Source organism: Salvelinus alpinus, chromosome 6, assembly GCF_045679555.1.
Source record: "Salvelinus alpinus chromosome 6, SLU_Salpinus.1, whole genome shotgun sequence".
Lineage (NCBI taxonomy): Eukaryota > Metazoa > Chordata > Actinopteri > Salmoniformes > Salmonidae > Salvelinus > Salvelinus alpinus.
In genome coordinates, this window is record NC_092091.1 from 16,088,816 (window position 1) to 16,114,285 (window position 25,470).

The 25,470-nt window shown below is 43.4% G+C and overlaps 1 protein-coding gene across 1 annotated transcript; it reads left to right on the forward strand.

The window, feature by feature from the left end:
- Positions 1–8,560: 8,560 nt before the first annotated feature.
- On the forward strand, positions 8,561–23,847 carry LOC139578222 (dihydrolipoyl dehydrogenase, mitochondrial-like). Its single transcript, XM_071405555.1, has 14 exons — positions 8,561–8,813; positions 11,290–11,365; positions 12,025–12,104; positions 15,274–15,342; positions 15,465–15,534; positions 15,687–15,787; positions 16,390–16,533; positions 16,637–16,738; positions 17,104–17,294; positions 21,281–21,451; positions 22,291–22,480; positions 22,754–22,891; positions 22,983–23,072; positions 23,208–23,847. Exons 1-14 carry the CDS (start codon positions 8,775–8,777, stop codon positions 23,271–23,273), a joined length of 1,527 nt encoding a protein of 508 aa, XP_071261656.1. The 5' UTR covers positions 8,561–8,774; the 3' UTR covers positions 23,274–23,847.
- Positions 23,848–25,470: the final 1,623 nt, after the last annotated feature.

The following is a 25,470-nucleotide window of genomic DNA, read 5'->3' on the forward strand; positions in this document are numbered from 1 at the left end:
AATTTGTAATTTCTTAACTGGAAAATACTTGTCAGGAAGTTATTATAAAAGTCACAATAACATACTGCCAATATGTTGCCAGTAACCTACTGTGCCTTCACTGATATTTGTGTTGACATGTACATCACTTGCTGATTGGCAGCATACTCAAGCAGCCTATCAGAATATTGCAGGAGAGGCTTATTCGAGGCATTGCTTTCAGCTAGTTCTTCTGGTCTCCCATGAGAGGTAACGTCATCCCAGTTAATGTGTTCTGTTGTATTCTGGCTCTGACGCTCGTCGGATTTGGCAGGGCCTGCAAACCATCACAGACTACAAAGGGAAGCACAGCTGAGAGCTGCCCAGTGACACGAGCCTACCGGACACTGGAACATGCATGACACTGAAACACTGAAACACTGAAACATGCATGAAACATGCATGAGAGCACCAGCTGTTCCGGAAGACTGTGTGATCACGCTCTCCGCAGCCGATGTGAGTAAGACCTTTAGACAGGTCAACATTCACAAGGACGCAGGGCCAGATGGATTACCAGGACGTGTACTGAGAGCATGCGCTGACCAACTAGCAAGTGTCTTCACTGACATTTTCAACCTCTCCCTGTCCGAGTCTGTAATACCAACATGTTTTAAGCAGACCACCATAGAGCCTGTGCCCAAGAACACTAAGGTAACCTGCCTAAATGACTACCGACCCGTAGCACTCATGTCTGTAGCCATGAAGTACTTTGAAAGGCTGGTCATGGCTCACATCAACACCATCATCCCAGGAACCCTAGACCCACTCCAATTTGCATACCGCCCCAACAGATCCACAGATGATGCAGCCTCTATTGCACTCCACACTGCCCTTTCCCACCTGGACAAAAGGAACACCTATGTGAGAATGCTATTCATTGACTACAGCTCAGCGTCCAACACCATCGTGCACTTAAAGCTTATCAATAAGCTAAGGACCCTGGGACTAAACACTTCCCTCTGCAACTGGATCCTGGACTTCCTGACGGACTGCCCCCAGGTGGTAAGGGTAGGTAACAACACATCCGCCACGCTGATCCTCAACACAGGGGCCCCTCAGGGGTGCGTGCTCAGCCCCCTCCTGTACTCCCTGTTCACTCATGACTGCACGGCCAGGCACGACTCCAACACCATCATTACATTTTCAGATGACAACAGTGGTAGGCCTGATCACCGACAGCAACGAGACAGCCTATAGAGAGGAGGTCAGAGACCTGGCCGTGTGGAGTCAGGACAACAGCCTCTCCCTCAACGTGATCAAGTCAAAGGAGATGATTGTGGACTACAGGGAAAAAAGGACCGAGCACTCCCCCCTTCTCATCGACAAGGCTGCAGTGCAGCAGGTTGAGAGCTTCAAGTTCCTTGGTGTCCACATCACCAACAAACTAACATGGTCCAAGCACGCCATGACAGTCGTGAGGCGGGAACAACAAAACCTATTCCCCCCTCAGGAGACTGAAAAGATTTGGCATGGGTCCTCAGATCCTCAAAAGGTTCTGCAGCTACACCATCGAGAGCATCCTGACTGGTTGCATTACTGCCTGGTATGGCAACTGCTCGGCCTCCGACCGCAAGGCACTACACAGGGAAGTGTGAACGGCCCAGTACATAACTGGGGCCAAGCTTTCTGCCATCCAGGACCTCTATACCAGGTGGTGTCAGAGGAAGGCCCTAAAAATTGTCAGACTTCAGCCACCCTAGTCATAGACTGTTCTCTCTACTACCACACGGCAAGCGGTGCTGGAGCGCCAAGGCTAGGTCCAAAAGGCCCCCTCTGTACCAGCACCCCCCTGTATATATTGTTATTTTTTACTGCTCCTCTTTAATTACTTGTTACTTTCATCTCTTATTCTTATCCGTATTTTTTGAAACTGCACTGTCGGGTAGGGGCTCGTAAGTAAGCATTTCACTGTAAGGTGAAATACCTGTTGTATTCGGCGCATGTGACTAATAAAATTTGATTTGATTACCCCTTCCCCTCTACATACACACACACTCACCCCTCCTACCCACCCCACCCTGTGCCTCGCATGGGGTGACATTAGCTCCCCTATCACATCCTCAGTCTAGGCTGGGGGGTGAACCATTGTCACACTGTACAACGGGACCCACTGGCAAGCCAGCAGCTTACCACCCCAAGGCTGCCCGGCAACAATGGGGGGGGTTTGGAATTGGTAAAAAGGGGAGTCACATAGTCCTAGGGCCTAATCCCCTTGCCCCGTACATCTGCACAGGGCTGTTTTGCACCGGGAATCAAAAGGCACCCCCTTTTAATCAGACCTCTTTTACTTTTATTCCATCTCAGAGAACAATACAGGCTGTAGTAGAATAGAGGCCTTTAGTGTAACCAAGTCACAAGTGGCAGCCTTTTGCCAAATGGATGGCTCTAGAAGGCTCGTTTTACTCATGTCGTGTTGGAAGTGGACTTATTTTGGGCTTGGTGGTTGTTTTGGAGAGCACGTGAAAAGACTTGAGACAAGACATGAATACTGGCTCTTGAAATTCACACAATTTACTTTAAAAGCAGTCTTCTCTGTGTGTTTGGGTGTGTCTTTGAGCGTGTTGTTGGTGTTGTTTAAATAAATGTGTCTGTCTGCATTTCAGATGATAAAGGCATTATTAACATTCCTTGACAGGGGTAGTTGAAAGCCATTAAAAACACTCACTTAATAAATAAGCATTTAGGCTTTGTGTGTTCTGTGTGTTGGAAAGAGCATGATTCTTGCAACGCCAAAGTTGTTGGTTCAAGACCTGTAAGGATCACGAAGTAGAATTAGTTGGCTCTCCTTGAAGTGTAACTTTTCAAGAACTGCTAATTATAATCAACACACAAACAGCAGTAGGTAGCACATGGTCTTCAATAATTAATAACTTCATGGAACCAAACACTTGCATAATTTATACTTTTGGCAAAGGGAAGTGGAAAATTGATAGTTGAGATGTTTCAGTCAATTTTGACCTAGATATAGTTTTTTAGACAATATTTTGAGAGAAATAAACTGCAGAGTAGTGGCAAAACACTCCAACATTGAATAGACCCACAGGCCCAAAGGCTCAGCTGCCATAATATTTACAAGGAGATGTGAAAAATATTCAAAATGGTTGTACAACTTTTTGCAAATCTGTTCCACTTTCCCCCAACTCACTCTCCTTGGGGTCCATGCGTCGAATGATGAGAAGATGTTTTACAGTACAGTACATCCGTTTTAGGGCTGTATCTCTATGTATACAAGTAGTGCCATCTAGTGGTCACTTTACCAAAATTCTATTTGAGGCCATTACTATGGCCTCAAATTGGTATGGTATTACTATGGCAATGTTCAAAACTACATTCAAAACTACATTTAGGCCAAGAATAAATATGTATCTAGATATAACACTGGTACATAATCATACATCACTGTGGCATAAACATTATAATCAATGAGAACTCAATTAGGCTAAAAATCTAGTATTACAAAGATGATATCTTGTATAGCGAATGCATCTTCACTTAAAAATTATCGCTATGAGGTCTTCTGACAGTGACACAGAGTATAACTGAATCCATGGCAACATAACTTCAGTCCCATTCACTGTCAACTGCCTACATTCAAACACACACAACCACCACCGCTGGGCCCACGGCAACCTTTAAAACAGGTTCCGCCGAGTTAATCTGAGTTTGGGGAGTACTCCTGCTGCGCCCCATTCAGGCCTAGTCAGCACCCCGCTAGATAGACCCTTTTTTCTGGACACACAATCAGTGAGTTTAGGCAGAAACAGAGCAGCTTGCAGCAGTGACTATTCAAACTGGTTAACACGGTCTGTGATGTCAGACGGACATGGACCAATGCTGAGTAGCCCACTGTCTGGGCACCTGGAGGAATTCAAAAGGCAGCTCTTTTTTGATCTGTTACTTTTGTGACATGGTTATTCAGCAGTCAATCACAATACCAGGCGTGTGGATTTTTACAAAGGTATCTTTTGGGTTAGTGCTTGAGAAGTCTATACAAATAAATACATATGGAGGACTACAAAGACATTCTGGTTTGAAGATCAGTGTCTGCCTCTGTAGGCCTACTTGCCAGCCCAGAGCTCAGGGAAAATGTCATTTGTAAAATTATGATAAAGTAAAGACTCCTAGATTCCTGCACTCCTATTTAATATCTAATGGACAAATCAATAACAAACATCACTCATTGGTAATCTCATATTCTCATTCATGCATTAATTGAACACATTCAAACTCAGCAATAATGGACAAGAGAGTGCAATCAATTTGATTCCTTTCTAAATTCACACAAACTAAAAAAAAAAAAAACAGCATGCACACAAGCACACACAATATAGTAAGATGTGCAAACTCACCATTGCAGTTGCAATATTATCATAAGGAGACGTATACTTGGAATATGGAGGGAAAAAGAGATGCGGAGGTGTTCGAAGAGAGTAAGGGAGGAAGACGGTGACCTTGAATCAGTTGAAGATGGCAGAAAAAAATGGAGATGGTTTGTCAAAGAAGAATGATGGGAAGTGTAAGCAGAGTGAGCCGTACGCCAATCGAGGTCTGGAGACGAAATGGAAGTGAATGAAGATGAATTATCGGAGGTGGCATGTGTGGTGAAGTTCTGAGCCTAAGGCTTGCGCCGATGGTCAGGATAAAGGTGTGTTTGACGGTAGGAGTGAAATTTCTGGAGAAAGTGGACCCATGCCTTTTGGCTGATTCATACAGTATGTGGTTTCAGTGTGGGTGAAAACAGAATTGGGTGCTGTGGAAACAGTGAAGGTAACCCGAAGCGGTCTTGTGATAATTGTTTGTGCTTCTGCCGGTCAGAGGGAGCAGGCGCTCCTCGCCACACGAATGGGGACAAGAGCTGTGACTTGTTTTGCTCTGAAGAAAAGGGTGCCATTGTAAGGAGTAATTACTCGGGGAGCGGTAAATGTGAAAGTGGACCAACAGAAGGGGAAGATTCCCGGTGTTTGTGATGCATGTCGTTTGGTGCGACTCAGAATTATATATGCTTCAGTAAGATTGGCGTTTTAGCGTTCATAGCAATGGTTATCAACTGTAATGCAGGGATGTAAGTCACAGAAAATAGAAGTTGTGGTAGGAGCTGCAGATGCGTTTTTGGGTGTATGAGTTTTGACATCAGGAGAGTTACAGGATGTGTCGAGTGGTGGTGTTCTGTCCTTCCAGGCCGTTGGTCTGAGGTAGGACTAGATAGGTTTAAATAGTGGAATAGGGTGGTAGGTTTTAAATGAGTGTAGGGTTAGATGGATGGGTATTTGTTTATTTTTTCCATGCAAAGTGTAAGGGATTTATAACCCAGTCTAGTTGGTGGCGGTAATGCAACATTTATTGGATGCCAACCACCGTTAAACCATATCGAAGAAGACACCATTGCATTTGACTTCAGGGTCTTCCTAGAACAGCTCTGCATTCACAACCAGTGTTGGGGAGTAGTGAACTACATGTAGTTCAACTAGTAATTCAACTACATTTTGCAGTAGCTTGGTGGTAGTTGAACTAGATTCAAATATTGGTAGTGTTTTCAGTAGTTAATTACTTTCTTGCAATGTAGCGGTGTAACTAACTACTGGAACTACACACTACTGTTTTACCATGTAGCGGTGTAGCTAACTACTGGAACTACACACTACTGTTTTACCATGTAGCGGTGTAGCTAACTACTGGAACAACACACTGCTGTTTTAACATGTAGCGGTGTAGCTAACTACTGGAACCACACACTACTGTTTTACCATGTAGCGGTGTAGCTAACTACTGGAACCACACACTACTGTTTTACCATGTAGCGGTGTAGCTAACTACTGGAACTACACACTACTGTTTCACCATGTAGCAGTGTAGCTAACTACTGGAACTACACACTACTGTTTTACCATGTAGCGGTGTAGCTAACTACTGGAACTACACACTGCTGTTTTACCATGTAGCGGTGTAGCTAACTACTGGAACTACACACTACTGTTTTACCATGTAGCGGTGTAGCTAACTACTGGAACTACACACTACTGTTTTACCATGTAGCGGTGTAGCATTCTCTTTGGCTAAAGTAAAGTAGGTAAGAAGTTCCTTTTTCAGCATCAGACCTGCATAATACGCACTTCAAACAATTGTGTTTAATAGGCTACATTACTAATTCTGTTAACATCTGACTCCATAGGGATCTGTTTTTGCAATTTGTACTGTATTCTATGATATTTCAGATTGACATAATTGTTCACAAAGTAGTTGAGGTAGTGAACTACTTTTTCAAAGTAACTTTAGCTACTTTATGTTTAGCTACTTTATGTGTAGCTTAACTCCTTTCAGTGTGAAGTAATTGGTAGCTTGATAAACAAAATTTTCAGAGTAGCTTTCCACAACACTGTTCACAACACGTTCTACCACCAAAACCAGGCTTACAGGAACACTGGCCACAGCCGTGGACAAAATACAACCGTATTAGAAATGTGACAGTAATAGGTTCACACACAGTTACATTAAGAACCTTCATGATTGACTGCAAAACAATGACATTTCAAGGCCTTTTGTCTAAAATACTATCTAGGATAGACAATATTCTATGCGAGGTAGCTAATATGCCTATTGCATTAACACTCTGATGTGTAAGTTACATTCATGTTTAAGACCAGTGGTGGAAAAAGTACCCAATTGTCACACTTGAGTAAAAGTATAGATACCTTAAGAGAAAGTTACTCAAGTAAAAGTGAAAGTCACCCAGTAAAATACTACTTGAATAAAAGTATTTGCTTCTAAATATACATAAGTATAAATAATTTCAAATTCCTTATAAACTCCTTATATCAAGCAAAGCAGATGGCACAATTTTATTGATTTTAAAATGTATGGATAGCCAGGGGTACACTCCAACACTCAGACATAATTTACAAACAATGCATTTGTGTTAAGTGAGTCTGCCAGATCAGAGGCAGCAGAGATAACCACTCGTTCTCTTGATAAGTGGGTGAATTGGACCATTTTCATGTTCTGTCCTGCTAAGCATCTCAACATGTAACGAGTACTTTTGGGTGTCAGGGAAAATGTAGAGTAAAAAGTAAATTATTTTCTTTAGGAATGTAGTGAAGTAAAAGTTGTCAAAAATAGAAATAGTAAAGTACAGATACCCCCCAAAACTACTTAAGTAGTACTTTACAGCTGTTGAAGACACAAATCGGCAACTGTCCAAACACTTAAAGGCACACCCTATCCCCTCAGCCCTCAAATTAAGTGGACACTTCTGATGACATATCATGACGTCTGACGAGTATACACTTGCAGGGCAAGGGAGGAATCATTATTAAATGGACCGCACTTGCCTGGAAATTCGTCACTCATTCATCCCGAGATGATTGTGTTTTCAGCTACTGGTAGCTTGTGGGTGCTTTATATGCACTCCAGTCAATTAATGATGTCAATTGCATGTCTACTTATATTGACTATATAATTATTAATATAGGCCTACTGTATGATAGCTAACAAATACATTGCCTGCCTAGCTGGAACATCTGAAGAAGGAAAATGTTTTATTTCTACAATTTCCAAAAGCTCACCAAACAAAAACATTTACTTTTATGAGACGTGTTTGTGCCATCAAGTGCATTAGTAGCACAATTTCTAACCTGTTTACATTAGTTTTTACTTACACTTGTATGTTGACATCTCCACTGATGTTGTTTTTAAGTTTTGGCTGACTTTTCTTAGCGGATATACAATAGTCGCAAATGTGTTTTATTTACATTTTTTTCACCTTTATTTAACCAGGTAGGATAGTTGAGAACAAGTTCTCATTTACAACTGCGACCTGGCCAAAGCAGTGCGACACAAACAACAACACAGAGTTACACATGGAATAAACATACAGTCAATAATACAATAGAAAAGAGTATATATACAGTGTGTGCAAATGAGGTAGGATAAGGGAGGTAAGGCAATAAATAGGCCATAGTTGCGAAATAATTACAATATAGCAATTAAACACTGGAGTGATAGATGTGCAGAAGATGAGTGTGCAAGTAGAGATACTGGGGTGCAAAGGAGCAAAATAAATAACAGTATGGAGATGAGGTAGTTGGGTGGGCTATTTACAGATGGGCTATGTCCAGGTGCAGTGATCTGTGTCTGACAGCTGGTGCTTAAAGTTAGTGAGGGAGATATGAGTCTCCAGCTTCAGTGATTTTTGCAGTTCGTTCCAGTCATTGGCAGCAGAGAACTGGAAGGAAAGGCGGCCAAAGGAAGAATTGGCTTTGGGGGTGACCAGTGAATTACGGGGAGTTTCAGGCCCTGGAGTGAACATAATTGGAGACTCGCAAACTCGACTAAAAAGGAGGGCTGAGGGGCTCACATTGCAAACTTCTCTTCCTTGGCTAGTCATTTGGACCGGCCCCAAAGATGGTGACGGGGATTCCCCCAAGGGCATAAGGACGAGGGTGTGTCTTTTATTTGTTTGAACAGCAGACTGTCTAATTTATTTTTCTTCTTCTGTGATATAATGGCGGCCGCTAACCAACGTGAAAGCTGCATCCCGCCACCTACTGTGCTGGAGTGTGTAGTCAATCACGGTTTACAACATTTCTAAGTCCTCCTACCTATTCTATTTTTTAATAAGGGTGAAATATTTCTATAACGCTTGTTTGGACGACCGGCAGTATTTGCGTTTCCTGGATTGTTACTGCGCACGCGCAATTTCGTGAGTCCTTGGATGATCCGCCTGCTGTAGGTTACGCAGCCTGTAAAGGGACACCGACAAAATGCAGAGCTGGAATCAAGTATATCGCACTCTGGCAACGGTAAGGAAAAAATAATGACATGCCAATTAATAGTTCATGTTGTCCAAAATAAATATAACTACAAGCGACAACTTGTAGAGTTACTTTGGTAGTTTTTCAACGTGATTTATGGAGTCCAGGCCTTGTTAGCGGAACCCCTCCATTATTTCATTAGCTAGCTAGCCTATCGTTAGGTTAGCTAGAACTCTAAATTGGCTAGCAGTGTTAGCTAGTTCGCTCTTTCTAGCCCGCCCAAGCGAGCCTTGGTGTGTGGAATGTGCTAACATTGTTGCTGGTTAGGTTTAAATTGCTTTCATAAGCTAATGTCATTACGAAATCATACATTTCCAATCAAGCTAACGTTACTGTAACGTTAACTAGTTAGCTACCCAAGTACCATTAACCAACAAGCATCCCATCGCGAATGTCAAATTTGACATCATGCCCGACTGGCTGTCAAGCTCGCGGGCTTGTTTGTTTGTGGATGTAAAGAACACCATCTTGCCCTCTGCTTTGACTGCATCCAATGGTACATCAGTGACTCAGCATTCAACCTGATTTTGTAAAGTTATTTGATTCATTATGTAGCTATTCAAATTATATTTGAGCACTGTTGTTAGCTAACTAACGCAGTACATTTAGCTACAGTTGAAGGCAGAAGTTTGCACGCACCTTAGCCAAATACATTTCACCTCAGTTTTTCACAATTCCTGACATTTTAAGCCTAGTGAAAATTCCCTGTCTTATGTCAGTTAGGATCACCACTTTATTTTAAGAATGTGACATGTCAGAATAATAGTAGAGTGATTTATTTCAGCATGTATTTCTTTCAACACATTCCCAGTGGGTCAGAAGTTTACATACACTCATTTAGTATTTGGTAGCATTGCCTTCACCCAACAATAAGTTGGGTGAATTTTGGCCCATTCCTCCTGACAGAGCTGGTGTAACTGAGTCAGGTTTGTAGGCCTCTTTGCTCGCACACACTTCTTCAGTTCTGCCCACAGATTTTCTATAGGATTGAGGTCAGTGCTTTGTGATGGCCACTCCAATACCTTGACTTTGTTGTCCTTAAGCCATTTTGCCACAACTTTGGAAGTATGCTTGGGGGTCATTGTCCATTTGGAAGACCCATTTGCAACCAAGCTTTAACTTCCTGACTGGTGTCTTGAGATGTTGCTTCAATATATCCACATAATTTTCCTGCCTCATGATGCCATTTATTTTGTGAAGTGCCCCAGTCCCTACTGCAGCAAAGCACCCCCACAACATGATGTTGCCACCCCTGTGGTTCATGGTTGGAATGGTGTTCTTAGGCTTGCAAGCCTCCCCCTTTTTCCTCCAAACATAACAATGGTCATTATGGCCAAACAGTTCCATTTTTGTTTCATCAGATCAGAGGACATTTCTCCAAAAAGTACAATCTTTGTTCCCTTGTACAGTTGCAAACCGTAGTCTGGCTTTTTTTAATGGTGGTTTTGGAGCAGTGGTTTCTTCCTTGCTGAGCGGCCTTTCAGGTTATGTCGATATAGGACCCGTTTTAATGTGGACATAGATACTTTTGTACCTTGTTCCCCCAGCATCTTCACAAGGTCCTTTGCTATTGTTTTGGGATTGATTTGCACTTTTCGCACCAAAGTACGTTCATCGCTAGGAGACAGAACACGTCTCCTTCCTGAGCGGTATGACGGCTGCGTGGTCCCATGGTATTTATACTTGAGTACTATTGTTTGTACAGATGAACGTGGTACCTTCAGGTGTTTGGAAATTGCTCCCAAAGATTAACCAGACTTGTGGAGGTTTACAAAACAAAAATCTGAGGTCTTGGCTGAATTCTTTTGATTTTACCATGATGTCAAGCAAAGAGCCACTGAGTTTGAAGGTAGGCCTTGAAATACAGGTACACCTCCAATTGACTCAAATGATATCAATTAGCCTATCAGAAGCTTCTAAAGCATGACATCATTTTCTTGAATTTTCCAAGTTGTTTAAAGGAACATTCAACTTAGTGCATGTAAACTTCTGACCCACTGGAATTGTGATACAGTGAAATAATCTCTGTAAACAATTTATTTTTATTTTTATTACTTGTCATGCACAAGGTAGATGTCCTAACCAACTTGCCAAAACTATAGTTTAACAAGAAATTTGTGGAGTGGTTGAAAAGCGAGTTTTAATGACTCCAACCTAAGTGAATGTAAACTTCAAACTTCAACTGTATATATTTGATCAATACTTGAAAACAAGCTACTGTAGTGAGAATCATCTTTAACACTTGCTATCTGTTGACGTTAAGATTTTATTACCCATTTTCTTTACAGGAATTTGTCTCATTCTAGAGCACTGAGTTAGAAAGAGATAATCAACATTTTACACTGACTTTCGACATGTATGACAACAGCCGGTCACACAGAAGAGCTACATACCTACAGCAAATGCTGACGTTATAGTAAAATCTTTCTGATTGTCCCAATTTATCCTCTCCTATCACATACAGCGTAGCCACCAGCTCCCGAATAGGCTCCAGGGTGCAACTGTTCTCTCTGTCAGAACATACTCTGACAAAGCACAAAGTAAGTCAACATTTATCACTCCAATGTCTTGCCTGGAAACCTGATGTTGAATTGCATTGAATTTTACATCTGGCAGAAATGAGCGTTTGAATCAGGAAAGTTTCCGCTCGTCTTCTTCTACAAGTTAGAATGTTGAATACAATTATATTTTAACGTACTTCACTGGTTGTCCATGTGGTTAGTCTTCTTGGCGGTAGGAATGTGAGACAATATATCCACAGGAAAGTTATAATTACATCAATGTTTGAAAGCGCAGGTAGTACTTTCAGATTTCTATCACCTGAAGCACTACTTGCGCTTTCAAACGTTGATGTAATTATACTTTCCTGTGGATATATTGTCTTACATTCCTACTGCCAAAAGGACTATCCAGATGGACAACCGGTAAAGTACGTTAAAATATAATTTTATTCAACATTCAGGCTTGTAGCGGTTGTGAGAGAACTTCACTGATTCAAACGCTAATTTCTTCCTGACGTAAAATTCTATGCAATTCATAGAATGACGGGTTTCCAGGCAATCCAATGTCCAATTAGATCATTTGCTGCACTGCAGTTATCAAACTGTATGCAAACATATTCACAATGTGAATGCAATACCAGTATGTGTCTCTTTAACTTGTTGCCCCTCTGATAAACATGTTCTTTGCTCTCCTGCAGTTGATGCTGATGTCACAGTGGTGGGCTCTGGTCCTGGTGGATATGTTGCCGCAATCAAAGCAGCCCAGCTTGGTTTCAAGGTAAAGCTAACTCTTAACTATTTCTATCAGCATGTTAAATGTGCAACCAGAGGAAAAAGAACTCTGGACCACCTATACTCCAAACATAGAGATGCATACAAAGCTCTCCCTCGTCCTCCATTTGGCAAATCTGACCATAATTCTATCCTCCTGATTCCTGCTTACAAGCAAAAGTTAAAGCAGGAAGCACCAGTGACAAGATCAATAAAGAAGTGGTCAGATGAAGCAGATGCTAAGCTACTGGACTGTTTTGCTAGCATAGACTGGAATATGTTCCGGGATTCCGCCGATGGCATTGAGGAAGGAGTACACCACATTAGTCATTGGATTCATCAATAAGTGCATTGTCGATGTCATCTCAACAGTGACCGTACGTACATACCCCAACCAGAAGCCATGGATTACAGGCAGCATCCACACTGAGCTAAAGGCTAGAGCTGCCGCTTTCAAGGAGCGGGACTCTAACCCGGAAGCTTATAATAAATCCCGCTATTCCCTCCGACGAACCATCAAACTGGCAAAGCGTCAATACAGGGCTAAGATCGTATCATACTACACCGGCTCTGACGCTCGTCGGCTGTGGCAGGGCTTGCAAATACTTCATACTCGTTGCCAAACCCACTGGCTCCAGGTCATCTACAAGACCCTGCTAGGTAAAGTCCCCCCTTATCTCAGCTCGCTGGTCACCATAGCAGCACCCACCTGTAGCACGCGCTCCAGCAGGTATATCTCTCTGGTCACCCCCAAAGCCAATTCCTCCTTTGGCTGCCTCTCCTTCCAGTTCTCTGCTGCCAATGACTGGAACGAACTACAAAAATCTCTGAAACTGGAAACACTTATCTCCCTCACTAGCTTTAAGCACCAGCTGTCAGAGCAGCTCATAGATTACTGCACCTGTACATAGCCCATCTATAATTTAGCCCAAACAACTACCTCTTCCCCTACTGTATTTATTTATTTATTTAGCTCCTTTGCACCCCATTATTTCTATTTCTACCTTGCACATTCTTCCACTGCATATCTACTATTCCAGTGTTTTACTTGCTATATTGCAATTACTTCGTCACCATGGCCTTTTTATGCCTTTACCTCCCTTGTCTCACTTCATTTGCTCACATTGTATATAGACTTATTTTTGTACTGTATTATTGACTGTATGTTTGTTTTACTCCATGTGTAACTCTGTGTTGTTGTATGTGTCGAACTGCTTTGCTTTATCTTGGCCAGGTCGCAATTGTAAATGAGAACTTGTTCTCAACTTGCCTACCTGGTTAAATAAAGGTTTAATAAAACATTTAAAAACCATTAGACTAGAAAGGGAACCACAGCCGAAAGATGCCCAGTGGTACGAACATACCAGACGAGCTAAACTACTACTGTGCTCGCTTCGAGGCAAATAACACTGAAACATGCATGAGAGCACCAGCTGTTCCAGAAGACAGTGATCACGCACTCCACAGCCGACGTGAGTAAGACCTTTAAACAGGTCAACATTCACAAGGACGCAGGGCCAGCTGGATTACCAGGACGTGTACTGAGAGCATGCGCTGGCCAACTAGCAAGTGTCTTCACTGACATTTTCAACCTCTACCTGTGAGTCTGTAATACCAACATGTTTTAAGCAGTCCACCATAGTGCCTGTGCACAAGAACAAACACTAATGTAATCTGCCTAAATGACTACCGACCCGTAGCACTCACGTCTGTAGCCATGAAGTGCTTTGAAAGGCTGGTCATGGCTCACTTCAACACCATCATCCTAGACCCACTCCAATTTGCATACCGCCCCAACCAGATGATGCAGCCTCTATTGCACTCCACACTGCCCTTTCCCACCTGGACAAAAGGAACACCTATGTGAGAATGCTATTCATTGACTACAGTTCAGCTTTCAACACCATAGTGCCTTCAAAGCTCATCAATAAGCTAAGAACCCTGGGACTAAACACTTCCCTCTGCAACTGGATCCTGGACTTCCTGATGGGCCGCCCCCCAGGTGGTAAGGGTAGGTAACAACACATCCGCCACGCTGATCCTCAACACAGGGGCCCCTCAGGGGTGCGTGCTCAGCCCCCTCCTGTACTCCCTGTTCACTCATGACTGTACGGCCAGGGACGACTCCAACACCATCATTAAGTTTGCCAATGACACAACAGTGGTAGGCCTGATCAACAACGAGACAGCCTATAGGGAGAACGTCAGAGACCTGGCCGTGTGGTGCCACAAACTCTCCCTAAACATGATCAAGCACACCAAGACAGTCGTGAAGAGGGCACCACAAAGCCTATTCCCCTTCAGGAGACTGAAAAGACTTGGCATGGGTCCTCAGAAGGTTCTAGAGCTGCACCATCGAGAGCATCCTGACGTATGGCAACTGCTCAGCTTCCGACCGCAAGGCACTACAGAGGGTAGTGCGAACGGCCCAGTACATCACTGGGGCCAAGCTTTCTGCCATCCAGGACCTCTATACCAGGCGGTGTCAGAGGAAGGCCCTAAAAATTGTCAAAGACTCCATCCACTCTAGTCATAGACTGTTCTCTCTGCTACCGCACGGCAAGCGGTACTGGAGCGCCAAGGCTAGTTCCAAGAGGCTTCTAAACAGCTTCTACCCCCAAGCCATAAGACTCCTGAACATCTAGTCAAATGGCTACCCAGACTATTTGCATTGCCCCCCCCCTCTACACCACTGCTACTCTCTGTTGTCATCTATGCATAGTCACTTTAATAATTCTACCTACATGTACATACTACCTCAAATAACCGGTGCCCCCGTACATTGACTCTGTATCGGTACCCCCCTATGTATAGTCTTGCTATTGTTATGTTACTGCTGCTCTTTAATTACTTGGTACTTTTATCTCTTATTCTTATCCATATTTTTTTGAAACTGATTTGTTGGCTAGGGTCTCGTAAGTAAGCATTTCACAGTAAGGTGGAATGAGTTTGACACATTCTTAACGCCATGTAAAACTATTAAACAGACCTTTACTAATCGTGAATGTTGTATTCGGCGCATGTGACTAATACAATTTGGTTTTAAATAGGCTAACCATTCATTCTGATCTCTATCGAGTGAACGAAGCGCAAGGAGTAAATTTATGCTTATGCCTATTTAATAGTAATGCCCATCTTGTGAGAATTGTCTAACAACTACGTTTTCTACTTTACAGACGGTGTGTGTGGAAAAGAATCCCACCCTAGGCGGGACCTGTTTGAATGTCGGCTGTATCCCTTCAAAGGTAAACGTTGTCCATCAGGAGTTTATATAGCTTTTACTGGGTGTTAATGTGCAACACTGCACAACTTCATCTGTGAGTTGAGGATGAATGTAGAACGTCGGTTTTCTCCTGTCACTTTCTAGGCCCTGCTGAACAACTCCTACCTGTACCACCAGGCCAATGGCAAGGACTTTGAAAGCAGAGGCATTGAAAGTAAGAGCTAACATTGGTGTAAACTGGCTAGACTCAAGCAGTGGTCACCACCAGCCCTGGGCCTAGAGAGCTGAAGGGTGTGCAGGCTTTTGAGTTTTTAGGGATGCCAGTTATGAACTTCACTTGACCCTCTGTCTCTCTGTCTGTACCAGTCTCGGGGATCACATTGAACCTGGAGAAGATGATGTCACAGAAGAGCGGGGCAGTCAAAGCACTGACAGGAGGCATTGCACATTTATTCAAACAGAACAAGGTGAGGCCTTACCTACAGTCACTCCCTCCCTACTTACATTGTTAATGATAGACCTAGTTCACAAATTAGACAAATTTAGCTCACTTTTTGGATAATTGGCAACTAATATAGGGATCCTGCCAGTCAGCATCAGATTAGTTAGTCAGTATGGGTCAGACAGTGTTGCATTAGCTCATGCAAAACAATGGGAGTGGTAGAACCTGTTAGCGGGCTCCAAATAGCATGCTGAAATCAACTCCATTTCAAGTACAACCCACGTTCTATCCTTTTATAACCACCAAAACCCCTGACAGCAAGAGTATGACTAAGCTCCTTCAGCTTTGCGCCAAGAGATTTCGCCTCAGCAGGATAAGCTTGAAACAGCAGTTTTGACTGTCCTCTATCTTCTTTGAATGGACGCAACCTTCTATGGGTATTACATTGTCAATGGACTTGTCCTTTGTCTTAAACCCACTTCTAATTTGAGTCCATCAGTTTGATACCAAAGCAGGCTGTTTTGATGCTTCCCTCTGTATTTTTTGTGTTACTACAGGGTCAGTAGTGAACTTGACCCCGTCTTTAATTGAGGTAACTGATGATGTAATGTGGCGGTTTCTCCTCAGGTGACACACGTGAACGGCTATGGGAAGATCACGGGCAAGAACCAGGTGACGGCCACGGCCGAGGACGGCAGCATGCAGGTCATCAACAGCAAGAACATCCTCATTGCCACTGGCTCCGAGGTCACGCCCTTTCCGGGGATCGAGGTACGTTACTGTACTCTTGAGTAGTAGTTTGTAGCAGGCGGCCAGATGTTAGTTGTCCTTGGCAAAGCCGTGTCTTAACTCTCCTAACATCCTGTGTTGTCAGGTTGATGAGGACACGGTGGTGTCCTCCACGGGAGCCCTGGACCTGAAGAAGGTGCCTGAGCATCTCATCGTCATCGGAGCCGGAGTCATCGGGGTGGAGCTGGTGAGGGACCACACACACACACACACACACACACACACACACACACAGGATTACAGCATGGTCTGTAAAGAGTAAATGTCCATACAATAATTGCTTTATTTGTCCATTTGCACTGATGTTCTTAAGTGTGTTGCTGTCTCAGTACCCAACCTGACACACATCAGAGGCTGCGATAGAGCAATGCCCCTGGAGCACTTAGAGGTAGTGTCTTACTCAAGGGCACAACGGTGGTAGATAGTATACAGGGATATTGAAGCCAGTAACCCTCCAGCTGCCAGATCACTCCGTGCAGATTTCCCCACAGGCATCTCTTAGGGAATATCCAGGGTCCAGTCTAACATCCTGTTTGGCCTCCTGTTCACCAGGGGTCAGTGTGGCAGCGTCTGGGCTCCAAGGTGACAGCGGTGGAGTTCCTGGGCCACGTGGGCGGCTTGGGCATCGACATGGAGATCTCCAAGAACTTCCAACGCATCCTTCAGAAGCAAGGCATAAAGTTCAAGCTGGGCACCAAGGTCATGGGCGCCACCAAGAGGCCCGACGGCCAGATCGACGTGGCGTGAGTTCCATCCCCCAGTGGAGTGTATTTGTGTGTGGATCTGAATGAACTAAGTCACTGAAATGAATGTGCTTGCAAGTTTCTGGTTAAACTTTAGGTCATACTAAAGGGCTGACCCCATTTAGTCGACTGTTCCATTGTTTGGTCGATAGGCTGTTGGTCGACCAAGATTATAATTTATTTGTTGAGCAGTGGCAAATATATTTTAAACAATTATGGCACACGAGACACCTGTCTGAGTGGACTAATCCATTATGGAGGCCGCAGGGATGGCACAACAGTATCACCAGTAGTAGATTTATCATAATTTCTAATCTACAATGCTTATTTGGTTACAGTACATTTGATTAATGTAGTCAATATATTATTAATAAAGCCTTGTCATTGTAGGAGTGAACATGTTTGCAGAGCTCAACCTAGGCTAAAAGTTTTTGTTTATTTAATTCCATTTACGAGTTGTCAATTTATTCATTGTCTTTTGTTTTGCGCGCTCCTGTCAATCTTGAGTAAGGACACCCAGTGAATACGAATATAGAAGTAGGACTAGTCTACCTGGCCTGGGCACAAATGTAGTCCTATAAATGTGCCCATTTGGGTATCTGATACTATTTCTGACTTTCTCAACTCAACATCACTGTGGAGCTTCTCAAAGAACGTTTTTCTTCTCCTCAAACAGCAAGTAAACAGTCTGTTTTTACATCCATTGAGAATGACAATAGTTCCTCAACAAAGCCTATTTGAAAAATCTTTCTAGCTCGCTCTCCCTTTTCGATTACCAGTCAGCCTGAAGAGGGATAAAAATGACAAATGTTGTGCTCTGATCTGTTGGAAATGTCATAAAATAGGCCTATCTGATTAGTTCTTATCCCTTGCACAAAATAGCCTACAGCTGTGTCTGTCAATGTGATTTGTAGGATATTTTTATCAGAATATTTTCTGGCTGCAATGTTTTTATTTGTTGGCTTTGTAGGCTATTTTTACATATTGGCAATAGAAGCTACTTATACATTTGTTTCATTTTTTATTATAAATGTAATTGTTCCACAAAAATATGCATATCATAACTGGCACACAGATCATTAGAAATCACATTTTATTTGTCACATACACATGGTTAGCAGATGTTAATGCGAGTGTAGCGAAATAATTGTGCTTCTAGTTCTGACAATGCCGTAATAACCAACGAGTAATCTAACCTAACAATTCCACAACTACTACCTTATACACACAAGTGTAAAGGATATGTACATAAAGATATGAAGGTACAGAACGGCATAGGCAAGATGCAGTAGATGGTATCGAGTACAGTATATACATATACATTATATTAAGTGGCTAGTGATACATTTTTTATCAATTCCCATCAATTTCCATTATTAAAGTGAGCTGGAGTTGAGCCAGTATGTTGGCAGCAGCCACTCAATGTTAGTGGTGGCTGTTTAACAGTCTGATGGCCTTGAGATAGAAGCTGTTTTTCAGTCTCTCGGTCCCTGCTTTGATGCACCTGTACTGACCTTGCCTTCTGGATGATAGCGGGGTGAACAGGCAGTGGCTTGGGTGGTTGTTGTCCTTGATGATCTTTTTGGCCTTCCTGTGACATCGGGTGGTGTAGGTGTCCTGGAGCGCAGGTAGTTTGCCCCCAGTGATGCATTGTGCAGACCTCACTACCCTCTGGAGAGCCTTACGGTTGTGGGCGGAGCAGTTGCCGTACCAGGCGGTGATACAGCCCGACAGGATGCTCTCGATTGTGCATCTGTAGTTTGTGAGTGCTTTTGGTGACGAGCCGAATTTCTTCAGCCTCCTGAGGTTGAAGAGGCGCTGCTGCGCCTTCTTCACAACGCTGTCTGTGTGGGTGGACCAATTCAGTTTGTCCGTGATGTGTACACCGAGGAACTTAACTTACTACCCTCTCCACTACTGTCCCGTCGATGTGGATAGGGGGGGTACTCCCTCTGCTGTTTCCTGAAGAAATGGTAGGATAACTAGAATAAGGAGCACTCCAAATTGAAAAGGTTGCCGACCACTGGTGTACCCTATTACCGGCAACTTCAGGCGCTTAACAGCAAGAATCTGCGAAGGCAGGCAGGTCGGGAACAGGTTTTCTTCTGGTTAGGTTGTTGATCTCTGGCTTTAGTAATGTCTTCATTTTTAATCGCAGTTCTTAAAGCATCAGACAAGCTCAGTAGCCTACATATAGTTGGTTGTATTCAAACATAGGGGTGTGTGTGTATATATACATACATGCACACAGTTGAAGTCGGAAGTTTACATACACCTTAGCCAAATACATTTAAACTGTTTCACAATTCCTGACATTTAATCCTAGTAAAAATTCCCTGTCTTAGGTCAGTTAGGATCACCACTTTATTTTAAGAATGTAAAATGTCAGAATAATAGTAGAGTGATTTATTTCAGCTTTTATTTCTTTAATCACATTCCCAGTGGGTCAGAAGTTTACATACTCAAATAGTATTTGGGTCAAATGTTTCGGGGTTGCCTTCCACAAGCTTCCCACAATAAGTTGGGTGGATTTTGGCCCATTCCACCTGACAGAGCTCGTGTAACTGAGTCAGGTTTGTAGGCCTCCTTGCTCACACATGCTTTTTCAGTTCTGCACACAGGTTTTCTATAGGATTGAGGTCAGTGCTTTGTGATGGCCACTCCAATACCTTGACTTTGTTGTCCTTAAGCCATTTTGCCACAACTTTGGAAGTATGCTTGGGGTCATTGTCCATTTGGAAGACCCATTTGCAACCAAGCTTTAACTTCCTGACTGATGTCGCATCAATATAGCCACATAATTTTCCTGCCTCGTGATGCCATCTATTTTGTGAAGTGCACCAGTCCCTCCTGCAGCAAAGCACCCCCACAACATGATGCTGCCACCCCCGTGCTTCACGGTTGGGATGGTGCTCTTCGGCTTGCAAGCCTCCCCATTTTTCCTCCAAACATAAGGATGGTCATTATGGCCAAACAGTTCTATTTTTGTTTCATCAGACCAGAGGACATTTCTCCAAAAAGTACGATCTTTGTTTCATGTGCAGTTGCAAAACCGTAGTCTGGCTTTTTAATGCCGGTTTTGGAGCAGTGGCGTCTTCCTTGCTGAGCGGCCTTTCAGGTTATGTCGATATAGGACTTGTTTTACTGTGGATATAGATACTTTTGTACCTGATTCCTCCAGCATCTTCACAAGGTCCTTTGCTGTTGTTCTGGGATTGATTTGTACTTTTCGCACCAAAGTACGTTCATCTCTAGGAGACAGAACGCGTCTCCTTCCTGAGCGGTATGACGGCTGCGTGGTCCCATGGTATTTATACTTGAGTACAATTGTTTGTACAGATGAACGTGGTACCTTCAGGCGTTTGGAAATTGCTCCCAAGGATGAACCAGACTTGTGGAGGTCTACAAAGAAAATTCTGTGGTCTTGTTTGATTTCTTTTGATTTTCCCATGATGTCAAGCAAAGAGGCACTGAGTTTGAAGGTAGGCATTGAAATGCATCCACAGGTACACCTCCGATTGACTCAAATGATGTCAATTAGCCTATCAGAAGCTTCTAAAGCAATGACATAATTTTCCAAACGTTTTAAAGGCACAGTCAATTTAGTATATGTAACCTTCTGACCCACTGGAATTGTGATACAATCTATCTTTAAACAATTGTTGGAAAAATTACTTGGGTCATGCACAAAGTAGATGTCCTAACCGACTTGCCAAAACTATAGTTTAACAAGAAATTTGTGGAGTGATTGAAATACACTTAGGTTGGAGTCATTAAAAATTGTATGTAAACTTCCGACTTCAGCTGTATATATATGTGTGTGTGTGTGTATATATATATACATATACACACACACACACACACAATAGGGGGAAAAAACATTTCAACCAATCGATTGGTCGAAAGAACAAATGACTACTGTCGACCAAGATTCATTTCTTTCGGGGACAGCCCTAATCAAACCTAACCGTGTGTGTTGTCTCCAGTGTGGAGGCGGCAGCCGGCGGGAAGAACGAGACTCTGACGTGTGACGTGCTGCTGGTGTGTATCGGCAGACGGCCCTTCACCAGGAACCTGGGCCTGGAGAACGTGGGCCTGGAGCTGGACAACAGGGGACGCATACCAGTCAACAACCGCTTCCAGACCAAAGTACCCAGGTAGACCTAAATTAGCGCACCACACCTCTGTAATATACAACATCCCCAAGATGGAGGGAGTTTGTCTGTGTAATATACACTGAGTGTATAAAACATTAGGAACACTTTCCTAATATTGAGTTGTACCCCCTTTTGCCCAAAGAACAGCCTCAATTAGTCGGGGCATAGGCTCTACGAGGTGTCAACCGTTCTACAGGGATGCTGCCACATGTTGACTCCAATACTTCCCACAGTTGTGTCAAGTTAGGGCTCCCGAGTGGCGCAGCATTCTACGGCACTGCATCTCAGTGCAAGAGGCGTCACTGCAGTCCCTGGTTCGAATTCTGGCTGTCATTGGGAGTCCTATAGGGCGGCGCACAATTGGCCCAGCGTCGTCCGGGTTTGGCCTTCATTGTAAATAAGAATTGGTTCTTAACTGACTTGCCTAGTTAAAGGTTTTAAAAAAAAAAATAAAATAAAAAATCTGGAAACTTGTGTGTGAACCCCAGCAGCGTTGCAGTTCTTGACATAAACCGGAGCGCCTGGCACCTACTACAATACCCCGTTCAAAGGCACTTAAATATTTTGGCTTGCCCATTCACCCTCTGAATGGCACACAATCCATGTCTCAAGGCTTAAAAATGCTTCTTTAACTTGTCTCCTCCCCTTCATCTACACTGATTTGAAGTGGATTTAACAAGGGACATCAATAAGGGATCATAGCTTTCACCTGGTCAGTCTGTCCTAATGTTTTGTACACTGTTCAATACCTGCTTTTTCAATATACACATACTACTCCAACCGCCTCTCACCAAGATCTCTTTCAAAAAGGACTAAACGTTATCTCTTTCCCTTCTAAGTATCTATGCCATTGGTGACGTGATTGCCGGGCCCATGCTAGCACACAAGGCGGAGGACGAGGGCATCATCTGCGTGGAAGGCATGGCCGGGGGCGCCGTGCACATCGATTACAACTGTGTCCCCTCTGTAGTCTACACACACCCCGAGGTGGCATGGGTGGGGAAGACAGAGGAGCAGCTCAAAGAGGAGGTGATGCACACAACACCAACCTCACCACATAAACACTAATCATTTTGACCAAATTAAGTAGTGGACATGGCTTTTTATATAATAATGATAAATTATTTGTTTAGATTTCAGCTGCTAAAATGTTGCTACATTGAAATCTCTTCAGGTGTAAGAGTTAGCCACAGGGTGGCGAGATACCTTCCCCAAAATTGTTGACCTCCTAAAGGAGACAAAGTATTGCACATGTCGTATCAACACTGAAACAGAACTTTAACCTCCAACTCTATTTCCCAGGGCATCCCATACAAGGTGGGAAAGTTCCCGTTTGCCGCCAACAGCCGAGCCAAAACCAACGCAGACACCGATGGCCTGGTGAAGATCCTCGGCCACAAGGAGACCGACCGGATATTGGGCGCTCACATTCTGGGCTCTGTGAGTCATGCCACCTCAGGCTCCTTAGCAGAGAGAATTTGGGCTATAACGTATAGAGTTGTACGCTAACTATGGTGACCCTTGTGTTTAGGGGGCAGGAGAGATAATCAACGAGGCGACGCTCGCCATGGAGTACGGCGCGTCCTGCGAGGACGTTGCCAGAGTTTGCCACGCCCATCCTGTGAGTTACACACTGTCATATCGTAGAAGTTCAACCATGTCATTCACACGCATCCACATTTTGTGGAACCACACCACCCAACTGTCAGAAGATGCCAGTCAATCTAACTTCTTTTCCCATCTACCCCTCTTCCAGACTGTGTCCGAGGCCTTCAGAGAAGCTAACCTTGCAGCCTCCTTCGGGAAAGCTATCAACTTTTAACTGTCTTTGTCCGCACAGCTATGTACATAACCGTTTTGTCTCCAACAATCAACGCACACATAATGTACCGTGACACCCTCAGGGGGACACTCTATATACATAAAGACAACCCGTGTACTACATTTTAATATGGTATATAAATGTTCTCAATAAAGGGGGTTTGGGTGGTAAAAACAGACGGGAGATTAGTCTTGACTTTCTACTTGGAATGGTTCGCTGCTATATAAATTAGTCGCAGGATATCTAGCATTTTCCCAACATCACTTTCTTAGTGCAGTGCTCAGATGTATATTATTCATAGTTTCAGAGAATGACCATGGGTTGGCTGGACTACTGCTGTATTTACCAATAAGAGATAAGCCATGACAAGTTTTTATTTTTTTAAGACTGAAGCATAACGAAACAACTTTTCAAAAGGAAGGCAGTTGGAAAGGCCCAAGCAGCAACTGGCTTGTATGAATTGCAATACTTGAATTTAAATATGGCTGTGCACTGTCATTCTGTGTGTGTGTACAATTTTGCTTAATTCTGACCTCTGCACAAAAAATAAATGCAGTAATGATTCAGAACTCTAGAGATGTGTGACGCATTGGCGCGTTTTACTGTGTTCAGTGCAACAAAAGAGGGAGCTTAATCAGAGTGAAAGGGTTTAATCTGTCATGTGAGGAATTTTTTGTATGGAGGTCAATGAGTGTCGAATTTGGTCGCTACGTGAGGCTTATTAGATCGAATGTAAGTTTCAGGTTGTTACGAATGCATTGGAATAAGTGGACACGTGGAATTTCTGAAACTTGGGGGAAACTATTTTATTGGAGTTGTGCCTGTTCACATGTGTATCTGCCCTCTCATTGGCTAGAATGGTCCAACCTGAGGGGTATCCTAAAAAGCAGGCTACACTGAACAAAAACGCACTAATTTACAGTTACCCAGGAAATTAGAAAAACCCGTCAGTATCTGGTGTCCACAATTTGCATCATGCAGAACAATCATCTCCTTTGCATAGAGTTGATCAGGCTGTTGATTGTAGAATGTTGTCCCACTCCTCTTCAATGGCTGTGCGAAGTTGCTTGATATAGGCGGGAACTGGAACACGCCCGTCGATCCAGAGCATCCCAAACATGCTCAATGGGTGACATGTGTATGCGGGCCATGGAAGAACTGGAACATTTTCAGCTTCCAGTAATTGTGTACAGATCCTTGCGATATGGGGCTGTACATTATCATGCGGAAACATGGTGGCGGATGAATGGCACGACAATGGGCCTCTGGATCTCGTCACGGTATCTCTGTGCACTCAAATTGCCATCAATAAAGTGTAATTGTGTCCGTAGCTTATGCCTGCCCATACCATAACCCCGCCATGTGGCACTCTGTTGACATCAGCAAACCGCCCGGTACAGTTGAAACTGACTCATTTGTGAAGAACACACTTTGCCAGTGGCCATCAAAGGTGAGCATTTGCCCACTAAAGGCAGTCAGAACGACGAGCTTCCCTGAGACAGTTTGTGCAAACCCAGTTTCCTCAGCTTGTCCCAGGTGATCCCGCAGGTAAAGAAGCTGGATGTGGAGGTTACAAGTGGTCTGCAGTTGAGGCCGGTTGGATGCACTGGCAAATTCTCTAAAACGACAGCGGTGGGTTATGGTAGAGAAAATAACATTCAATTCTCTAGCAACAGATCTGGTGGGCATTCAGCATGCCAATTGCATGCTCCTTCAAAACCTGTGCGTTGTGAGAACTGCACATTTTAGAGTGGCATTTTATTGTCCCCAGTGTAATGATCATGCTGTTTAATCAGCTTCTTGATATACCACACCTGTCAGGTGGATAGATTATCTTGGCAAAGGAGAAATGCTCACAAACAGAAATAAGCTTTTTGTGCATATGGAACCAACACTTTACAAGTATTTCGCTACATCTGCGACCAATAAAACTAGATTTGACATTTTTGTTCGGTATAGATCTACTCAGGGTTTCTAAAGCGAACCAGCTAGCGTCGCACATGGTTGGTTTACCGATTTATTGGAGGACCAAAAAAACAATACCGATTTAATCAGCCATTTTTTAAATAATGACTATTACAACAATACTGAATGAACTTTAATTTTAACTTAATACAATCAATTTAGTTTTAAATAATGCAAAAACAGTTGGAGAAGAAAGAGTGCAATGTGCCATGTAAATAGCTAACGTATAGGT